Source organism: Opisthocomus hoazin, chromosome 6, assembly GCF_030867145.1.
Source record: "Opisthocomus hoazin isolate bOpiHoa1 chromosome 6, bOpiHoa1.hap1, whole genome shotgun sequence".
Taxonomy (NCBI): Eukaryota; Metazoa; Chordata; class Aves; order Opisthocomiformes; family Opisthocomidae; genus Opisthocomus; species Opisthocomus hoazin.
In genome coordinates this window covers 61,472,266-61,494,390 of record NC_134419.1, presented here as the reverse complement: position 1 = coordinate 61,494,390, position 22,125 = coordinate 61,472,266, and the positions used below count along the sequence as shown (strand labels likewise).

The window sequence follows — 22,125 nt, the reverse complement described above, 5'->3', positions numbered from 1 at the left end:
TCGTGCACTGTGGGAGCAGGTACATATTCTGACAACACACAAGTGAGTGGTTCTGTCTTAGCAAGCACTTTTGATATAACCCGTCCAACTGCTACAACTTAAACTTTGGGAATCAACATCATTTATGGCTCTGTGCCCATTCAAAAATGCAAGCAACCACCTGCTGAGAAGCTTCGCAAAGAGACAGAGTTGCTACCAATGCTCAATCACAGGACAGTTTTTAACAATCCAGGTCCTCATTACTGAGAGCCAAGGTACTCGCTTTCCAAGAACTGGAAAAAATCCACTCACAACAGCAACTGTCAGTTTTGAATGAATCTGAGCAGTTTTTTAAAAAAGTGAGAAACCTAAGCTTTTAAAGTATCAGAAATGGTTCAGAAGACAAGAACTACTCAAGAAAATGATGAATTATTACCACTTTTCTAAGCAATGGAGACTACGAGCTCTAGTATTCCTGTATCTGGAGACAAATCTATAAAGGAAGAGAAGTTTTGGTTTTTGTTTTTTTTTTTTTTAAACAAACCCAAAGTGGTTTTTATTAGTGGATCTCATTTTGGCTGCTTAGATGAGATTAGTTGGAACTAAGGTACTTCTATGAATGCATGGGCAGAGCTGCAGATGAAGTCTCTGTAGCCAACGTTGCTCACCAGGCCAAAGGCACAAAAGGCACAGCCAGCTCGGCCAGGCAGGGGCTACAAAGTTGGCTCTCTGGCAAATCCCTTTTCCACCGAAGTGTCAGCACTGTAGCTTTTGCCAGGATAGACACAATTAAATTTCTCTATGTATTATCCAAGCCTTCACTGAAGACAGCAAACATCAGTGTATATTGACAATAACACCTACTGCACACCCAGTTCAGTCTTTTCTGTGAGGAAGAATCACCAGAATTTCTTTCACTATCATTCCGGGGCAAAAAGCAGCAAGAATGCTACTGCTCAAAGTGTTCAGGTAACAAGGAAAAGGGAAAGTAATATACCGCAGTCCACAGACCATGAGGGGAAAAAAAAGGGGTATGGGAGGGAAGAACACCAGTAAGAAACAGTGGGAAAACAGAGGGACATCTCTCAACCCGTCCTTCAAACAAAGTGGAGGCATCAAACCTACCCTGCGACTGCCACTGTCCCTGCCCTCGGGCAGGAATCCATCTCGCCCCTTGCTGAGGGGTAGCAGAGGGAGCCTATTTCTCAGTCTACGATCCTGCCTTGAGATCAGACCCCTCCTCTTCCGCATCAATTCTTCAGTTAATAGATTTAATCTTAGTCTGTCTTCTCAAAACACTCAACAGACCCACCGTGCTGTCAGAGTGACTGTCACACAGTAACTACTGCCCCGGAGTTCCAGAGAATAAAAACCCTCAGAAATTTGGAAATTAAACTCCTCTCTTTAAATGCAAAAAAAGTAATATGGAGTATGCTATGAATTACTATAGTGAAGATGCACCTGCTGTGTAGTACACTATCGAATGAGCGATGCTACAGAGCCCCGGGGCAATGAAGAGCTGGATGTCTTCTGGTTTTGTGCTCGAAACTTAACGGGAGCCCCATTAGTCTGCGCACAAGGCCTAGCTCTGGAAGCTTTCCACACCACTCTGGAATAAATGAGCGAACTGTATCCACACTGTCAACAAGTAGCAAAAGCCTTACGAGCCTTCGCCACTCCCGCGACGCTGCTCAGAACCCCCCGAAAGCGGCTTCCAGCACCGACCACGCTCACCTCGCCCCCGAGCAGCCCGACCAGCGCCGCGGAGCCCGCTCAGCCAGCTCAGGGACAAACCCCAGCCCGAAGCCCGCGCAGCCGGCAGCGGCGAGGGGGTCTCCGCCACCTCACCCTCGGGGCCAACGCACGGCCCCTTCCCTGCCGCAGGAACACGGAGCCGGGGCCCGGGGAGCCCGTTGGGGCTGGAACCCGCCGCACAGCGGCGAAGCACCGCGGGGGCACAGTCCGCCCGCCGGGCCCGGGGCAGAGCCTGACCCGGCGCGCCCAGCCCGCTCCCACCCCCGGGACGCCGGTGCCGGCCCCGCCGCCGCCCGCTCCTTTACCTGGCGAAGAACTCGGCGAAGCTGCTGCCGGCGCCGCCCGCCCGCCGGGCCCTCTCCGCCGGCTCCGGGGTCGGCGCCGGGGCGGCGGGAGCAGTCCCGCCGTGCGGCAGGCGCTCCGGGGCGCTGCGGCGGCGGCTCACCTCGTAGGTGTTGCGGGAGTTCAGGCTCACGTCGGTGAAGCCAAGGGGCGCCGGGGGCGGGGCGGCGAGCTCCGACCGGCCCCGGGAGATCCGCGCGCCGGCAGCGTCCCCCGGGCCAAGGGGCGGCGGGGGGCTGCCCGCCGCCGCCGCCTCCCCGCGCCGCCCCGCCTCGCCCCGCAGCCGGCAGCTCCGCAGCGGTTCTTCCAAGGCGGTTCCCGCGGGGACGCCGGGGAGGAAGCCCCCATTCTGCAGTTTCGCTTCCTCCTCCTCCTCCCCTCGCTCCGGCTCAGCCCGTCCTGCCCGAGGGGGCGGCGGCGGCTCCTCTGGCGGCAGCAGGAAGCCGACGTCCCCGTTGGTCATCCTCCCGCGGGGGCCCACGCCGTAGGCGGCCCCGTTGGCGGGCTTCTCCGGGCAGCGCTTCCCACCAGCCGCCGCCGCCAGGTACCGCTGCAGCAGCCGCTCCCGCCCCGGCCCGCCGCTCCCCCGGCTCAGGCCCCGGCTCCCATCCCGCTCCCCGTCCTCCTCCTCCTCCTCCTCCGCCGCCTCCGCCGCCGCCTCCTGCCGGCCCGCGGGAAGCACGGCTGCGCTGCCCGGAGCTCCGGCATCGTCCGGCCCCACCATTTGCCGCCGCGGAGCCCCGGGGATGCCAGCGGCGCAGCGGGGCGGGGGCGCGGCCCCCCCGGCGCGGCGGGGGCCGACGGGGGCGGGGCGCGCGCGTCCCTCCGCACCGGCGGCGCCGCGAGCGCTGGCAGCCGGCGCCGCTCACCGCGTCGGACGGCGGCCTCGGCGTGGGGGCGGCAGCGGGCCCGCTTCACGCAGGCGCGCGGCGCCGGCCCTTCCCCCCGGAAAGTCACCATAGAGAGGCAGGGCGGGAGCAGCGCGCCCGTCCGCCCACCCCGGCGCGACCACATCCGGGACCATAGAGATGCCAACGAGACATGATCTTCCCCGCCAGAGAGGTGCCTCGGAGGCCTCCCCGCTACCGTATTCCAGCTAAAGGCTCGCCGCGCGCAGCAGCTACCGTATTCCGCCGGCGCCCACCCCAGCGCCCTGCCCGGCGAGGCCCCCGGGCGGCGGCCGCAGCGGGGAACGGGGGGAGGGGGCGCACAGGGGGACGCGCTCGGTGTTTTCACCGTTGCCCTTTTGCCGGAGGAATAACGACAATAAAGCGACGCTTAACAGCAGCCAGGGGCGCCCGGTAGCGCGGGTCACGGTGTGCTCGGGGGGTGGGGCGGGGCAAGCTGCAGTGCCGGGCCGCGGAGCAGGTCGCGCTCCCTCCCAGGGGACGGCGGAGGGCTCACGGAGCGCCGGCACCGGCTTCCCGCGGGCTCGGTGTCGCCGCGCTCCCGAGAGCCGAGCCGGGGCGGGGCGGCGGGCGCGGACCCGCAGAGCGGTTCCGGGGCGGGAAGACCCTTTCGCAGAGCGGCGCGGGGGCCCCACAGCTCCTCGGGCCGGCGCTGGGCGCGTCGCCGGCGGGTGCCCGCACCCTGTTCCTTACCGTGCCTGCCTGAGGAAAACCAAGGGATTACCGGCCCCTCTGCCGAGGGAGGGAGGGAGGAAAGCCAAAAGGCGACTGAAAGGGCGAAGGGGCTTCGAGTCCCCGCGGCGGCAGCGCGGGCCCCGCGCAAGGCCCGGCAGGCTGCCGCTGGGTCTAGGCAAGCGCCAGAGGCAGCGCCTCAAGCCGGCAGGCAGCTCTTGCGTTCGTACAGCAGGTACTCACAGCTGGTAACAAGGGAGGTACCATTCTCCTGGAAGCCCTTGGCCAGAGAAGTCCTCCATCTGGTGACCGCACCTTCAGCAGTCCCGCGGTGCTGTGCAGGTCCTTGCTTTTAAAGGCAGGCGAGGGGGGCATGCCCGGGGAGAGGGGCCTCACCCCCCACATGGAGAGGGGCGAGGAGCAGCCATCCTTTGCTGGTGGGTTTTTCTTAAAAATTGTGGCCGTTTTAGAAAGACAGGTTTAAACTGGGACTCTTCACCCAAATAAAACGTGGATGGATTTTGCTGTGTTACAACTTCTTGTTAGGACTTTGCAATATAAAGCCTTTTGGGCTTTGCTGTAGTAAAGAAATAAAAAATGAAGCTTGTGATTCCCCCCCCCCCCCTTGTCATCTTGTAACTGTACTTCTGAGGTCAGCTGTGCAACACTGGGTGTGCTACACGTGACCGGCGAGTCCGATCTCACCCCTTTTGACTTGAGGAGCTGGCGAGTACTTGGGATCCCTGAGGCTGGAGAAGAAACGAATCTGATTTTGAGGTGTTTTGCCTTGCCTACTTTGGTAGCAGGCGTGCAGCCTTATCCAGCTACAGCTGTGCCAGATAAAGGACCACTGGCCTCAGCTGCTTGCAAAAATGCCCAGTAAAGACTGCCAGGATTACCTATCCTTTGGATATGCCAGCTGAACGCCTCGTGGGAGCACTTCACAGGCTACTTTGGTCAAAACAAACCACTAGCAAAGATGAACTAATTAAGCTTTTTGCTGTAACTGAGATGGTAGGTTTTCTGTTCTCCACTGTGGTCTGGGTCATCTCAAACACATGGTGTCTGATCACCGTGCCTGCTGAGTGAACGTACATCCTGGGTGCTATAGTGGCTTTCTGTGCAAAGAGACTATGCAACTCATGTGCAGCCTATGTTGTGGATCCTCTTTCAGACTATGGGTCTGGGCAGGTGGCTCGTCCATCCACCTTGCACTGCTGTTGTATTTTATTTAAACTGATGTAGTAAGCAGAATATCCCAAAGAGTACTTGAGTAGCCAGTGGCCACAGGGAGGGTAGATGATACTGTGTCTTCAAAGGTGATACAAAAAATTAGTCTTGTTATTGTTCTACCCACCTTAAATTGGTGACATTGTACACTGTAAGAAGGGATCAACAGTGATTTCACTTAACATCTACATAGTCATTGTTACCCTGGATAATGTGATATGAAGTGAATTACTGGAGAGAGTCCAGCGGAGGGCTTACAAGGATGATGAGGGGACTGGAGCATCTCTCCTATGAGGAAAGGCTGAGGGAGCTGGGCTTGTTCAGCCTGGAGAAGTCTGAGAGGGGACCTTAAAAAGGCCTACAAATATCTTCAGGATGGGTGTCAAGAGGACGGGGCCAGACTCTCTTCAGTGGTGCCCAGCGACAGGACAAGGGGCAATGGGCACAAACTGAAGCACAGGAAGTTCCGTCTGAACATGAGGAAGAACTTCTTCACTCTGAGGGTGATGGAGCACTGGAACAGGTTGCCCAGGGAGGTTGTGGAGTCTCCCTCTCTGGAGATATTCAAGACCTGCCTGGACAAGGTCCTACGCAGCCTGCTGTAGGTGACCCTGCTTTGGCAGGGGGGTTGGACTAGATGACCCACAGAGGTCCCTTCCAACCCCGAATGTTCTGTGGTTGATTCTGTGATTCTATTGTGGAAACACAGCAGTGCTCTATGCCATGAAGTAAGGAAGGGCTGGATGCAATGTGAGTCCATAAAGTACAAATTATCCAGGAGCTCATTCTGCACCAGGACAAAATGAGAGATACATCTGTCTTTACTAGTGAGGATTTTAGGTTTAAGCAAACACTTGTAAATCCATGAAGTGTTTGTGCTCATTTTCAACAAACTGTTCACTGTTTAACTGGGATGCTGTATGGCAGTGTCACTCTTGAATAGACTCCTATGATTTAATTAATGCAGAACCTGCAAAACAGTACCAGATGTTAAAGAAGCTGAGCAAAATTAAGACTGGCACTGAGATTGTAACACAAGATTGGCTTATGGTGAACTTATTTCAGTCACTCCAGCTGGAAGAGTTGGTAATTATGCCAGGGATTCCGAAGGACAGCAGGTTGTTTTGCACAAAATAAAACCACTTAGTTCACTGTGTTTGCATTGATCTCCACCTCTGGGACATGCTAGACATGCAGATTAATCTTACATATTTAAAAAAACCCCATATTTCCAAATAGTATTCTGGATTTTAAATCACTCCTATAGGATGGATCTTAGAGCTGAATAAGGATTTTGAAACTCTGTGTTGTATTTTCCAGAAATGCTCAATCCTGATGAATACCTCAATGAACTAAAGAATTCAAGATGTGATTAGCAGGGATACGTATTACACAGCACGTAGCTGATAATGAAACAGCTTTGAGGCAAGTATCTGAAAGCCGAGGCAATAATTTACAGAAAAGTGCATGCTTCCTGGAGCAACTAGTTTCATGTTAGAAGGTCATTCTGATTTGGATGAGCGAGGATGAGCAGGTAATCTGGAGTCTGTAGAGGATTGTCAGCAATCCACAGGGAAGAAGTGGGGAGTAAACAGCAGATAGGTGGTTATAAAATCCTCCTATTTTAAAAGCAAGGTTGCTGAAAGGACTAGGAGTGAAGAAACACACTTTGAGCCTTGCGAGAGTGCAGTCCCATGTTACAATTATTACAGCAGATCTGTGAAATTGTCTGGTTCAGAAAATCAAAATCTCATATTATTTCACTGATGCGTTTTAAAGACAACCCCCCCCCCCCCCCAATTTAATCATCACAAGTGAAAGAGAGTTAAGCTGCGGCTGGAGGTTGGGAATGATTGGCCAGAGTGGGAACCTCTTATCTTCACCTTGACATTGAAGAAATTACAACATGGGATTCTACCCTAACCACACCATACTGTAACTGTGCCGTTGCCTGATACTGTTAAAAATGACGTTTATACTATAATTCTTATCTGGTAGTGAGGTCCTTAGTACCCAATATTTTAGCGATATTCACATGTGAAATAGTATAATTTATTGGTGAAAATAGCTGCTTAGTTGAATATTGTGAATAACTTATTAGGCAGTAATTTTGTGTTGTCCTCAAACTGATTAGGGCAATCTGCATGTAGCAGAATCCTCTGTGCTCCTGGCTCTCTAAGCTGACTCTTACAAAGGAGCCAACTTCACCAAATCAGATTCTGTGAAGACAGAGTGAGTCACATGACATATACGTGAAGCTGAGTTCTTTTGCTGAAAACTTTTCTGCAGTAACAAAGCCTCTAGCTCAATTTGTGAAATATCTCAGCTATGGAGAAGATAATCCAGGCATTTGGGATGACAGAAAGAAGACAGCAGTATCTTTTCTACCTTAGAAGGCTGTCAGCTCTGGGTGCTACGCCAGTTTTGGCATGGTAGCAAGAGAATACAGATGAAACAGGAGCTAAGTGAGAGGAATCTGGCTAGTTTGTTCCTGCTGTTAGTCATTGAAAGAGAAAGGAAGCAATCTTCACTGGATCCATTATTTTATGTTACAAGCAGCACGTACAACTTTCAGCTAAACAAGTCCTCACCAAGACAGTCTAGAAATAAATAATGCATGTAGACTTTGCTCCAAAGAGTTTACAATTAAAATACCATGTAAGGAACAATGTAAGTCTTTTCAATACTCTTTGGTTAAGGTTTGCACGAACTGCAACCCTGCCCCTCGTTCCAGAGATTTATAGTGTGCTTCAGTGACCTGGACTCGATGCCTGAGAGAGGCAGCCTTGTTGGGTGTTAAATACACGGGCAACTGAGAACTAGACCGGTCTGCATCCTTGACTGTTTTTGACAGCTGACCTTTCAATACAGTCCCTCATTAGGAACAGCCCCTGTCTGTAACTGCACCCTGTCAAAGGTCTGAACACTTAGGAAATGTCACACATCTCTCATATAATTAGCACAATTCTAGGTTATTAGTTTCAGCTCTGGTTTCCGTTTTGATTTGCCTTGCCCCATGCAGTTACGGATTTTAGTGCCACAGACCATTTTTTACTCCCATGTTTAAAGCGTAAGGAATATCCTGCAGTAACATAAGCCAGGAAATCGTTTTCAATGAGGCCGTGAACACAGGCAAATATTTCTTGCAAATATTTCTGACAAAGTATACTGTGAACAGTGCTAAAAACACGTAATTGTGAACTCTGCATACTTTGGTGTGTAGTCCTTGCAAAACTAGACTCACAACGCTACTGGCAGTGTGAAGAAAATCAGAAGGCATTCGTTCAGGAACAAGAACCTGTTGCTGAAATGCATAATGTGGTGATCTGATTTACCCACCAAACTGGCATCTCCATGGGGGCTCAGGTCTAGTGGGAAATTTTAAAAACCTGAGAAGTTTAACACCTTCAGCAAAAGTATCTAGTAGTTAGGTTCAAAGGTCTGTCTGGACTGATCTCTACCACAAAAGCAAAAAAAGGACTGTGACTACAGTTCTCTTGACCATCATTTTAGCACAGTGAAGTTAGATCACAAAGCCTGCAAACTAATATTACCATAAACATTCTTAGTTTACAGTAACACTCTATGTTTACCCAGACTGCTCATCAAATGCTGGTAGAGTCTCTTCAAGAGCACACCTTTGACATAAACCAGGAACGATCTTTCCTCTTCAGGGCCAGATATCTGAGATTTTTTGGACTAGCCCTAGCATTAATATATCCCAATGCAGATGCTAGCCAGCTGTGATATTGAATGAGACTTGGGAAAACTGATCTAAGAAAAGTAAACACCTAAGTCTTTTCTTATCACTAGAATTTTGCCATCAAGAAGATATGGCTTTGTATTTTGAATGCCTGCACACAAAACCTAATAAACCAGTAAACTTTAACATCGGAATGGCTATTGAAAGCGCTAAGCCTGAAACTACATAAAATAATTTTCTTTATAAAACTGGTCTGGTGGTGAGAAGCAAAGACAATGTCCCTATTGACTCCAAAATCACAACAACTGTTTTGGCCAGAGCTGTCTGCCACAGTAGATGTAGTCGCCTAAGCTCCAGCCAGTATTCCTCTCTTCTCTATTTATGCTTCTTCAAGGATAAGAATAGCAAATGATTTGCTGAGGCTAAGAGATGGAGAGTCCAAGGCCCAGACTCATCCTCCCTATTTCTGAGCATTTTTACAGGTCCCCTCTGTAGGCAATGGAGAGAGAGCTTCTGTAATGGGCAAATTACGCTCACTTGGAATCAGTCTCACAAGCCCATCAGCGCTGTCCACAGAAGGAGCGCTCAGGCAACAGACAGGCAAGGGGCTGTCTCCTAGGGAAGAGTGAGAGGGGAAGCTTTGGGCGCTATGGATGCAAAACACTTGCAGGGATTCAAGGGGCAACCGGGCAAGTGCTTGGCTGAGAGATCTGGCAAGGTACAGTCAGTCCAGTCAGTCAGAGCATGCCACTGCTCAGAGAGCTTTCAGGGACTCTCATCCATTTTTTCAAAGTTGAGGCCACTGAGATGGAGCTTGTACAGCAGCTTGTGCTCCCGGGGAGACTCAGACGTTTTCCTAGCAGTGGTAAGAGAGCCCCAGCCTCTGGTTTAGAGGCAGCATACTGAAGTGAACAGACCCTTAGTCTGACGGGAATGACTTTTCTTATGTTCTTATGTACGTTCCTGTGCTCATCTCCAGTTCCTGTCCGCAGCTCATGAATCAGACACTCTCTGCAGTTCTGGAAATTATGAATGAGGAAACTGTCAATTTATAATTTGTTCCCAGTTGCTGAGAAACAACACTACTCTGTAAAAAACCAAAACAAGCAAACTGTAGAAAAAGTAAGTCAATAACTATCACTTGGTTCTCTTTTTCAAAAGAACAACACAGGAAGGCCACAGATACTAGTTTACCTCTTGTGCCAACCAATACTGATAACTGAAATACACATTTAATAGTTACACACATAACCAATATGTAGCTATTGCTTTGCCTGTGTTGTTTCATGACTTCTGTAATTAAAATATGGAATGGCTTCCTCAAATCAGGATATATGAAGAACTGCACCCTAGGGCTCCCAAAACCTCAGATGTTCTTCTATTTTCAATATGGTTGTGCTCTTTGGCAGTTCACTCCAGAGGCTCTCATTTCTTTGGCAATGCTACTCTGGCAAGAACATCTTTGCACCCCACTAACAGCAGTTTGCACTTTTAATGCAATGCCTTCTGGACAAGATCTCATGACAGAGTGTAACTAACAATTAATTAAGATGTTCAGGGACACGACGTTTGGCAGACTCCTGCACACTGCAAGCTTCTCCTTAGCATACTCCCAGTGGTGCCGCAGTCCTAGAATTAAACTACACTGCTTGTAGACCAAACATGCTGTATACCCGTATTAAGATAATTCAGCCTGTGGTGCTTTGCTTGTGTGTGCTTATGCTTGCTGTGGTTCAGACAAAGTGCCAAAACCTCCCTGAGCACTGCAGCGGGGTAAGCTATGTTTGCCATTGCTCTGCTAGGGGCAAGGAGGCTTTCCGGGTTATTGAGTGTCATTGGGGGACTCTCCTTCCATGTAACCTCCATATTGCTCACTGCCACACTGGTCATGTAGATGACATACCTGTGTAGAGACTTCTGTTACCCTCTGGATATAACCATCAAGTCACTGAGAAGCTAAAGACTGCTAACATATCTCAATATTCCTGGTTTAAATGTCACCAAACCCGTAGGGACAGAGAGTTAGTTACCTAGCAATCACCCTTATCTGAAACCATGTTAAGAGAAAAACAAATATAAATATTTATTACCACATCACAAACATAAATGTAATTACACTGATTCTTAATAGAACAAAAGACAGAAATTAAGGAAAAAAAAAATTACCGGCTTCTGGTATGTTCCAAAAGGATTTTTGGATTTGGGCATTTTAAAAATTTTCTTCTTTCTATCCAGCTAATCAGACACTTACTTAATCCACAGGCTTCGTTTATCTGCCTGCCAGAAACCTCAGGTTGCTTTTGAAGACTGTGAATTTTCTCTTTCTTTTTGTTCAGCTGCGCCCTTTGGGATCCACCAGAGGAGTAGATGCAAGCTGGCAGAGGGCAGACACAGCTAAAGCAGAAGAAAAGGAACAAATGAGGGTAAACAGGCAGCACAGGACCTCACATTCCTCAGCCTGGGATCCTCACTCCCTCAGGCAGTAATGCTGTGGTGTTAGTGAAGGCATATTTTTGGGGTGAAATGAAAGGGGATTCGCTGTAATGAAGCAGAGATCTGAGCCCTTTTCTGCCTTCCCTGGGAATATTTTGGCCAGTTAGCCCAATCTGAGTTGTTTGGGGTTTTGTTTTGGTTTTGAGGACTAACAACAGCTCTTCCTTTATTTATTCCATCCCCTAGTTAGACCCATTTTGAATTACTTACATTCAGCCTCAACCCTTTCCTGTTTCCAGGCAGGATATCAGCATGGTCCTTACCCTACAGTGGTAAATATTTTTGTGGGAGCTCATTCAACTGCATGGACTCTACTTTGCACTTTTCCTACCGACATTTATTGTCCCATGCAATCAGAGTGTTTTATAATTTTTTTGTTTGCTTTTGTAAAGTTAATATGTAGTTGATAAAGATTTGTTAGTGATTACAACTGTATCACAAATTCCCGTCTCAGTCTTGTGCTCTGTTTGCTTGCTGTGTCACTAATACTAATAAAATAACTTCTATGGCTGATAAAATATAAGCAGCAAAACAATAATGGGTTCTTGGGATTTTTCCTTTTAATTCTTGCCAAGTCATATTGAATATGTATTCTCTAAAAAAAAAAAAAAAAAGTGGTGTAATGCACATTGGGGGCTACAAAAACAGGACTTAGTCTTTGCATTCTCCAAACACATTCTCTTTGCTTCATAAGCTAAGGTCATATTAACTTTCTAGGAATAATGTAGTTGATCTGATTTTATACTGCCCTGAACATACAGGTGCTATGTATAAATATACAGCATGTGCTTAAAACGTTTGCTGAGGCTGAGCATCAGGTCCTGGGCACTCTGGAATTCCGTCCACTAAATTTAATGGCAAGAGAAGTCCACCAAGAAAAACAGATGAAACTCGAAAGAGTCTTTCCTCCTAAATTCAGCGAGAACTGAACTGGGCTTAGGACTACTTGCAATGAAATCTTTAAAGTGAATTTTATTGTAAAACATTTTCTTGAGAGATGACCGACATAAAAGTTTTCAAACTTTTCATGGAAAGTTGAAGAAATTGTCACAGGTGTATAAGAGCAAATGGTAGAAAGAGTGAACAATTTTTCAGTGACAATGTTGGTGTGAACAGACCTTTCTCTGTCCCAGCTCCTGGCCATGCATTCACCTTCCTAATCCTGCCTGCTGTTAGGCCATCTCAGCTGCTTGTGTGGCAATGTAATGAATCAGATGGAGAAAGTGATATGGCTGAAACATAATTTTTTTTTTCCCTGTTACTTTACAACCCTAGCAGTTCTTTTGGCTTCACAGCACATGCAGCTGGGTGATGCAGACACATGAATAAATAGCTGGAAGTAGGAGTTGCCTGCCTCAGTTTACAAAGTGCTTCTTGTGAACGCTGAACCAGGTCCTAAATACCAGTACACAAGAGTTTCTCCTTAAAAGAACAGGTCTCCCTTATCTTGGGCAAACAGAATAACAGGGAGTGGTTGGAAAGGGTAAGGTTCAATTTACTGCTCTGTGTTTAAGCTGCGCTGAACTGGCAGACAGTCCCTTGGGAAACGCTGCAGCCAGGCACAGGCAGTACAACTGGAGCTAATCACAGGCAGTGCAAAAGGGGAGAAACTTCTTAAGTGTTTTATTTAAGGCCATTTGTTAAGTATATTTACTAAGAAATATTTGTCTATTTATAAAAACCAACATGCGACATTTGGCACCCTGGATGGATAGGAATGAGGAAAATGAGAAAAAAAATGAGGCATATATTTACTATGCAGAAATATCACCTTCTGATTATGCAGTGTTGCATCCTACGCATATCCTGAGCTGTTTTCCAGACAGCATTGAAAGCTTGTGTTGCTGAGTTCTTCTATACAGTTTTTTATGCTACGTTCATCACTGCAGCATCACGACCCAGCAGTGCTTTAAGTAACGGTTATATGCGCAGCCATTAGATAATGGCTATGTCTGAACTGTGGGACAGTGGAACACATCTCATTTCTCAGTTCCAGGGGTATAACTCATTTTATCTTGACTCGATGTTAAGAGCTAATCATCCATCATGCCTCCATGTCTCCATGCAGCGGTTTCCATAGATGGAAAGCCAAGGAAAGACTGAAAGGCACCTGGTCCCCAGTCTAAATGGTTGGGACGTCTCATAGGAAGTACCTGCCACACCATCAAGATACAGCCAGTGCAACTAATATTTGTCATATTCTACCACAGGAAAAGAAGCACATACTACAGTCAAGGACTTTTGTTTATTTGTTTTGTATTCAAACAAAAATTTGCTCAGCTTTTGCTAGAGAAGAAACATGGAGCACTAAGTGGCAAGGTGTGTGAGGTGCTGGAACTTCTGAGGTAAAGACTGCAATCAAGCAACTCCTGCAGGACGGATTTTCTTCTGACCAGGGACAGTTCCCAAGGAGTTATTAACCATGACCTTTACTGTGGCCTTTACCAGCATGACGTCTGGGAAGACCTTGAAGATAAAGAACAAGAACTTGAATCTGAATCAATCTCCAAAGCAGTCAGTGTAGGCTGTGGAGACCTTACCTGTTGTGCCCACTTGTCTGTAGGTGTCCTCGAACATCAATGCCCAGTTACTTCAAATGCTGCAGTCCAGCCATGAGCTTGCAGTAAGTGGGTAAATTAGGCTTGCCATTGCTTGCCAGAATGGGCTAATAACCTAGCTTAGATAATACAAAGCTTGTGCTGTCAAATAAGTGTTTGAGAGGTATCCAAAGATTGTTCTAAAATACAGGTTAGATAGATTGTATGGATGTGGGATCTTCAAAGAAAGCAGAATGAATATAGGGTTGTGAAGCCTTCAAAAGGTTTGTATCTGCCTCATGGCACCACTGCTGCCTTGCTTACATTCTGTGTACCTAACTGTTGTTATTCCTCACACACAGGTTATCCAAGCACCAAGCCTTACTGGTGGCAGTGGCGTGGTCGTCTCTTCAGGACAGAAACCACTGCACATCCTCTGTGTGTTTGTCTGACCGTGCAGTCCAACCAGCTCCCATAGTGGCTGCATGCAGACTTTTAACGAGAGACTGAAAGGGTCCTTGTCAAACACTAACATTCAGTGGCTATCATCTGTCACATCTGCTGGGTACTAGAAAGCTTTCCAGCTTGCTGACAGGCTCTGTTTCACTAAATCTTTAAAATAAGCAAACATAAAACAAACCAAAAAGCAATGCCGAGGCTGTCTGAAATTCGTTGAAGTCAAATCATTTCGAGCACAGGTTAAATTGCACTTCTTAATGCTGAGTGCTGAGCACTGCCCTGTGTAGACAGAAAATCCATTTGCAGTCTATCCTTTGCAAATATCGCACAACTTCTCTCAGAAAACTATTTACACATTGTGGGGACATGGGCAAAAAAGTAAGGTAAACTCATGTTGATTTTCTAAATAATTAAAATTTGCATATTCTGAAGCAAACTAAACAGATATATTCCCAACTGAGCAGATAAATTTTTGTTAGAAGTGGAGCACAAATTATTAATTTCTGTAGAAATCAGAACATGATTTGGGAATAGTTCTGTCACATCAGTTAGTAAGAGCGAATTTCAAAAATTTTTCATTCTGCAAAGTGCTCTGTGTGCCCCCTATTGGAATCATATGATGGATTGCATTTTTAAATCTTAATTCTAAAGCTTGTTTTATAAATGCAATGACAGTCAATGAAGCATTTGTATCCTAAAGTATACGGAGGTAGCATTTTGAAATAACACTTTATTATAGACTGTTTTTCACATTATTACTGTCTTGATTAATCTAGATTAAACACTGGCGAAAATAACATAGGTACTGATTACTATAGCAATGTAATGTATTTTACATTTCTGTCTAAAAAGCAAAATCAAAAAGCTCTTTGCCCTGCCTCTCTGGAAAGAGGCAGCCACTGTCATAAAACACCTAAGTAGCTGGATACGTTGCTTTCTTCAGTAGAGAAAGTGCTGGCTTTTGTGCTGTGCAACTTGAAAATACGGCTCTTGTGCAAGAGGGAAAAGATTGCATTAAAACCATCTTTCTGCCTCCTAAATTATGGGTTGTGTCAGGAGCTAGCTCAGCCCCGCCATTGCTCCAGTCAGCCCTGTATGCTGCTTCGCCTCACAGTAAAGGCTGCCAGTGAATGGTGCTCCAGATCAGAATAGTCAGGAGCACTGTCCCGGGGCTGCCTGGGCATTAAAGCTTCTGGGTTTACCTTCTGGATTTTGGACTGTACCAAAATGTCACACTGGGCATTTCATCCCTGCCTGAATCGGGAAGGGTACCCGCTCACAGGTATTTGCCTTTGAAGGTGCTGAATTAAAAATACTCGTGTTCAGCTACCGGCTCCCTCCCAGGAAGGTCCAAGGCAGCGGGCCAGCGGTGATGAACTGCCAGCCCTGTCCTCTGACCTGAGCTTCTTTGGTGGAAGCAGCTAACGAGAGCTGTGCTGGGGAGGGACGAGTGGAGATAAAAGCTGGGCCACTGAGAACACCACATGGGAAAAACCAAAAGGTTCACTTATGCTAGTTCTGGAGAATAATGGAAGGAATAATATCTTGATAAAAGAAAACAACATGATGAGCTCATCCGTGTGATATCAACACAGAACTTCCCTGGGGAACAGGCTGAATTACTGAAGCTGATCAGAAAAGTGCCATCACCAAAGGTGACCTATTGAAAATGTGCAACGCAGGATGCTCAAAAGATGGATTTCGCCTTTAAACTAAGCCTTACCCAGCAGACTAAAATAAAGGACAAAGACTCCTTTTAGCATTATCTGTGGTGAAATATAAGCATGATTCTTCTATTTAGTAGTAAGTATTAGCTTGTTTCTTGGCACAGTGCTGAACTCATTTATTTGACTTTTTGAAGGAAAAAGTCTAGAAATGTTACATTTCTTTATGTGCATTTATCGCTAATAGAAAAGATTAAATAGAAATTTGAAGTAAGATAGCTCAGGTTAAATGCACAGTTATGAAATGTTGCTTTGCAAATCCTTTTGAATTAGTTGTTCTCTTTCATGCTGTTCACATTAAAGCTGCAATTCAAATGACACTTGATTGGACCTCCTACACTGTTTCAGTCTTCACACATTTATTTTTATACCTTTTAAAAGAATTTTAAAATCTACCTACTATTTAAAAAAACAGTTTATCATTTAAATATACCTTGTACTCTTTTGTTATTTACAGTAGCTATTATTTAGAGTAGTCATATGCTAATCACATTAATTATATTTGAAATGGTAGACTTCCATAAAATGACAAAACTAATAAAAATGCTCAAATAAGAGAATAGTGAAGGAGGCAGAATCTTTATATTAGTGCTAGCTATTGCTTAAGGAAGTTACAGAGACGTTCAGATAGATGTGTACCTCTGAATACCTTTCAAAGCAATTAGGCAAAACCCCAGGGTGGTGAAATGATGAATGCCCAGCGTTAGCTAAGCCAAAGTGCAGTCTTTTTGATTTCTGGGGTCCAGCTCCAAAACTAACTACTGAAAAAAGCCTCAGGAATAGTAAACTACAGCAAACAGAGGATAAGAAAGAAATTAGAAGGGCCCTAAATGGATCTGTGCGTTTGCTGTATCACCAGAGGTTAAAGGGAATAATCAAAGAAGATTTAGGCAGTACGAGGAAGGACAATGTTGTCTTCTCTACTTCAGTTCTAAACTGGAGAACATGATGGGAAGACAGCTACCCCTGACCTAATCTTTTCTACTAGTGAAAATACAGTATTCTCTCAGACTGAAGAGTAGCTACAAGATAAATCCGAGCAATCCTGTCGTTTTAAAAGTGTAAGAGTCATCATGTCCAGGTGGCATATGCAAGAACTCTGAAAGTACTTATAGATGAAGCGGTTAGGCTGTTAGCAAAAATACGCAGCTTTTGTGTGGGACCTGAAAGATCAAAATAGTGAATCTGTATTTAAATTATAACTCTACAGCGCTGTCTCCAGGCGTTGCCAAAGGGGGATTTACTCCAGACATTGGATTGAAAAGCATAGCTCAGTAGAGTCTCAGCAAAATGCCTCAGTATCTGCTAGCAGCCGGTATCAGGCCCTAACTAACACTCAGGATCTTGACAGTGTGGAAACTCTGAAAACATCTCAACTTTTAGGTCCAGATGTTCTCGTGTATACTGCCTAGATATGTTCTGACCCAGCTGCAGCGAGAGACTCCAGTGTCTGCTAACCCAGTCACTCCCTGGGCACGCTGGCATCCATGGGAAGAGAACTCAGGTACAACAACAGGAAGGGAGCCAGGACGTGCTGCAGCCAAGTTCCCGGTCTGGCTGCGGGAACACCTACAGCTCAATTTAGGCAAAGCTTGAATGGTCCAGTCACTAGAAGAATATAGAGCCACTCTGTTTAAATTGCATAAAACAGAGGCACAGGTAATGCAGAGACCCTGCACCTACTCGATTTGTCAACCACCACTTCAGTAAAAAAACCTTATTTATTATGGTGGGAAAGGATCTGATTGGCAAAGTTTCTGCAGAGAGACATCATCTCTTGCTGAGCTGGTATAAAATACTGTCTTAGAATCATAGAATCACAGAAGCATAGAATGTTAGGGGTTGGAAGGGACCTCTGTGGGTCATCTAGTCCATCCCCTCTGCTGAAGCAGGGTCACCTACAGCAGGCTGCACAGGACCTTGTCCAGGCAGGTCTTGAATATCTCCAGAGAGGGAGACTCCACAGCCTCCCTGGGCAGCCTGTTCCAGTGCTCCATCACCCTCAGAGGGAAGAAGTTCTTCCTCATGTTCAGACGGAACTTCCTATGCTTCAGTTTGTGCCCATTGCCCCTTGTCCTGTCGCTGGGCACCACTGAAAAGAGTTTGGCCCCATCCTCCTGACACCCACCCTTCAGATATTTATAGGCATTTATAAGGTCCCCTGTCAGCCTTCTCTTCTTCAGGCTGAACAAGCCCAGCTCCCTCAGCCTTTCCTCATAGGAGAGATGCTCCAGTCCCCTCATAATCCTCGTAGCCCTCCTCTGGACTCTCTCCAGTAGCTCCTCATCTTTCTTGAACTGGGGAGACCAGAACTGGACACAGTACTCCAGATGGGGCCTCCCCAGGGCAGAGTAGAGGGGAAGGAGAACCTCCCTCGACTTGCTGGCCACACTCTTCTTAAGGCACCCCAGGATCCCATTGGCCTTCTTGGCAACCAGGGCACACTGCTGGCTCATGGTCAACCTGTCATCCACCAGGACACCAAGGTCCCTCTCCGTAGAGCTGCTCTCCAGCAGGTCCGCCCCAAGCCTGTATTGGTGCATTGGGTTGTTCCTCCCCAGGTGCAGGACCCTGCACTTGACTGTGTTGAATTTCATCAGATGGGCTGAGCTCTGCCCAGCACTCCACCCTGTCCAGGTCTCGCTGAATGGCAGCACAGCCTTCTGGTGTATCCACCACTCCTACCAGTTTGGTGTCATCAGCAAACTTGCTGAGGGTACACTCTAACTCTTCATGCAGGTCAGTGATGAGTTAGTTGAACAAGACTGGGCCAGATACTGACCCCTGAGGGACACCAATAGTTACAGGTCTCCAACTGGACTCAGCGTCACTGATGATAACCCTCTGAGCTCTGCCATTCAGCCAGTTCTCTATCCACCTCACTGTCCACTCATCCAGCCCACACTTCCTCAGCTTCCCTAGGAGGATATCATGGGAGACTGTGTCGAAAGCCTTGCTGCAGTCAAGGTAGACAACATCCACTGCTCTCCCCTCATCTACCCAGCCAGTCATGCCATCGTAGAAAGCTATCAGATTGGTCAAGCATGATTTCCCCTTGGTGAATCCATGTTGACTACTCCTGATGACCTTCTTTTCCTCCACTTGCTCAATGACAACCTCCAGAATGAGCTGCTCTATCATCTTTCCAGGGATGGAGGTGAGGCTGAATGGCCTGTAGTTCCCTGGGTCCTCCTTCTTGCCCTTTTTGAAGACTGGAGTGACACTGGCTTTTCTGTAGTCCCTGGGCACCTCTCCTGTCCTCCAGGACCTTTCAAAGATGATGGAGAGTGGCTCAGCAATGACATCTGCCAGCTCCCTCAGTACTCGTGGGTGCATTCCATTGGGGCCCATGGATTTGTGGGTGTCCAGATTGTCCTCCTCGACCAAGGGAAGGTCATCTTTTCTGCAGGCTTCCTCTCTTACCTCCAGGGCCTGGGAGTCCTGAGGGCTGGCCTTAGCACTGAAGACTGAAACAAAGAAGGCATTCAGTAACTCTGCATCCTCCGTCACCAGGGCACCCACCTCGTTCAGCAGCCGCCCCACATTATCCCTAGTCTTCCATTTGCTGCTAATGTACTTGAAGAAGCTTTTCTTGTTGTCCTTGACATCCCTTGCCAGATTCAGTTCCAGGTGGACCTTAGCCTTCCTCGTTGCATCCCTGCATGCTTTGACAACATTCCTGTACTCCTCCCAAGTGGCCTGCCCCTCTTTCCACATTCCTTAGAACTTTCTCTTCCGTCTGTGTTCCGCTAAAAGCTCCTTGCTCATCCATGCGGATCTCCTGCCTCCTTTGCTAGATTTCTTGTGCAGAGGGATGCACCGATCCTGAGCATGGAGGAAGTGACGTTTAAACAGAGACCAGCTCTCTTGGACCCCCCTGCCTTCGAGAGCCCTGGCCCACAGGACTCCTCCCAGGTTAGCTCCTTGAAGAGGCCAAAGTTGGCTCTTCTGAAGTCCAAGATTTTGTTCCTGCTTATCGCCCTGCTTCCTCCACCCAGGATCCTGAAGTTCACCATTTCATGGTCACTGCTGCCGAGGCTGCCTCCAACCTTCACATTCTCAACCAGTCCCTTTTTGTCCATTAGTACAAGGTCCAGCAGAGCGCCTCTCCTCATCGGCTCCTCTAGCACTTGCATCAGAAAGTTATCATCGATGCTCTGCAGGAACCTTCTGGACTACATGTGCCTGGCTGTATGGTCTTCCCAGCAGAAGTCAGGGTGGTTGAAGTCCCCCATGAGAACCAGGGCCTGCAACTTTGAGGCTACTTTCAGCTGTCTATAGAAGGTCTCATCAACTTCCTCCTCCTGGTCAGGTGGCCTGTATTACACACCCACAATAACATCACCCATATGAGGCTGTCCCTTAATTCTAACCCATAAGCTCTCGACTCCTTCTTCATCAGCCCCCAGGCAGAGCTCAATACATTCCAGCTGCTCCCTCACATACAGAGCAACTCCACCACCTCACCTTGTTAGCCTGTCTTTGCTAAAGAGTGTGTAGCTATCCATGACAGCATGCCAGTCATGCGAGCTGTCCCACCATGTCTCTGTAATTGCAATGGGATCGTGACCCTGCGACCACGCACAGATCTCTGATTCTCACTTATTCCCGTGCTGCGTGCATTGGTGTGCAGACATTTCAGAGAGGAACTCGAGCATGCTGGTTTCCCTGGAGGGGTGCAAGAGGATCTGCCGTGTCCATGCCTACCCTTAAGGCTGTTGGTCTTTTGCTTCTCAGTTTGGGACACAGCTGAGGAATATTTGTCTCTGCTCTGATTAGCCACTGTTAATCCCCAGGCAGATGGGATGGCTTGAGCATTCTGACTTTGCCCCTAGCCCCAAGTCCTTCAGTTTAAAGCCCTCCACACCAGGTTGGCTAGCCTGTTGCCAAAGACGATGTTGATGAAGTTGATGAAGTTGTTGATGTCATGAAGTTTGTTATAATAGTGCTCCCCCATTTGGACAATTAAATGAACTATTTAATTAACCACTTGGTGTTATATTCTTTTGACAAAGCAGTAATGACTGGCACTGGATAAACGTGGCTGAAATCTACAGTCACTGTCTTCATAAAACCATGTGGCGTCAGTGAGATTTGGCATCAATCTGCATGCAGCTTGCAAGCACAGCGCGGCCCCTGCCACTAACCTGGCTGCAGGCTCGCTCTCCCCAGCAGCCTGCAGAGCGAAGGCACGGGAGGTGGGAGCTGCCGTGCCCTCGCAGGAGGCACCCTTGGGTGCAAATACACGTCCTGTTGAAGCGTTGGGTTCTAGCCTGTTCCAGTTCCCCAGCTGGCTAGCGCATCAGGGACCTCGACAGAGGCATGAGCTCCAAATGCAATCACAGTAAACCATCAAAGGCTTAATTTTGAGTTCTGAATCAGGTCTCCTCTTAATCATAATATCTGCTGTAAATATGTGAGCACTGAGTCTAGGGTGAGATAGTTTTACAAGAGAGAAGTGAGACAAGGAGAAGGAAACCAGTTCTGGTTTCTTGTATAGGTCTGCCTGACGAGACTTCCTTCTTTCTCTTCTTGGAGGAAGAGAGATTTTAAATACAGTGACTGCATTTAAAAAGTGTGCAATATAGAGACATTATATACATTGCAATATGTTTTACGTATATTCTCTGGGTAAGTTTATTTTTTGACAGCTGGAATGAGCTTGCAAATTTTCTGGAGCCACAAGAGACCGTTTTATCCAGTCCATCAGTATTTTTCACATTATTTTGCTCACACCCTTCCTAGTCTATCCTGAGTAAGATTAACTCAATAGCTACAGGCCTTAAAATTAAAGTTTACAGCATTTTCAACTCACTGCACAGGCTGATTTTCACACAGCGTTGTGTTTTCCCCTGTGTGTCGCTTTCCTCCCTCTCCGACAAGCTCACACTTCACTCCACCGTGCCCGATATAGGAGTAAGAGCGGGGCAGTGTTTCTATTCCTGTCTTTGCCACTGACTCACTGTGTAGTTCCTTAAGCATTTGCATCTTGCACTTGGATCCTTTGGTATCCAAGAAGATGAATGCGTCTGTTGCTGTTTTCTTTAGGATAAGATCGTTTGTAATGTCTCCCTCTGTGTGGATTCTCTTGTGTTTAATGAGGGCTGAGTCTGCACTGCAACCTTCCTGTTGGTGAGGATGTTAGTAGGGGTTCTGATTACTACCCAGTTGCCTACTTTAGTTATAACTGTATGAAATTAATTTTTCGAGACATCTACCTCTCAGTCAGATTTGACTTCAGCCAACAGCCTCAAAATTTTGCATGAATTTATCCACTTGCATAAAAAAATATGCACACAAACCAGCATAACCACATACGCTTC

General features: G+C 47.3%; 1 protein-coding gene across 4 annotated transcripts in view; it reads right to left on the bottom strand.

The window, feature by feature from the left end:
• Window positions 1-3,115, bottom strand: part of TBC1D12 (TBC1 domain family member 12) — a 48,128-nt gene extending 45,013 nt beyond the window's left edge. For 2 of the 4 annotated variants that reach the window (XM_075423427.1, XM_075423428.1), the window contains exon 1: window positions 2,946-3,115. In XM_075423427.1, coding sequence (XP_075279542.1) covers window positions 2,946-3,100 — 155 coding nt within the window. In that variant the 5' untranslated portion in view covers window positions 3,101-3,115. The other 2 variants (XM_075423430.1, XM_075423426.1) reach the window with 2 other exon arrangements.
• Window positions 3,116-22,125: the final 19,010 nt, after the last annotated feature.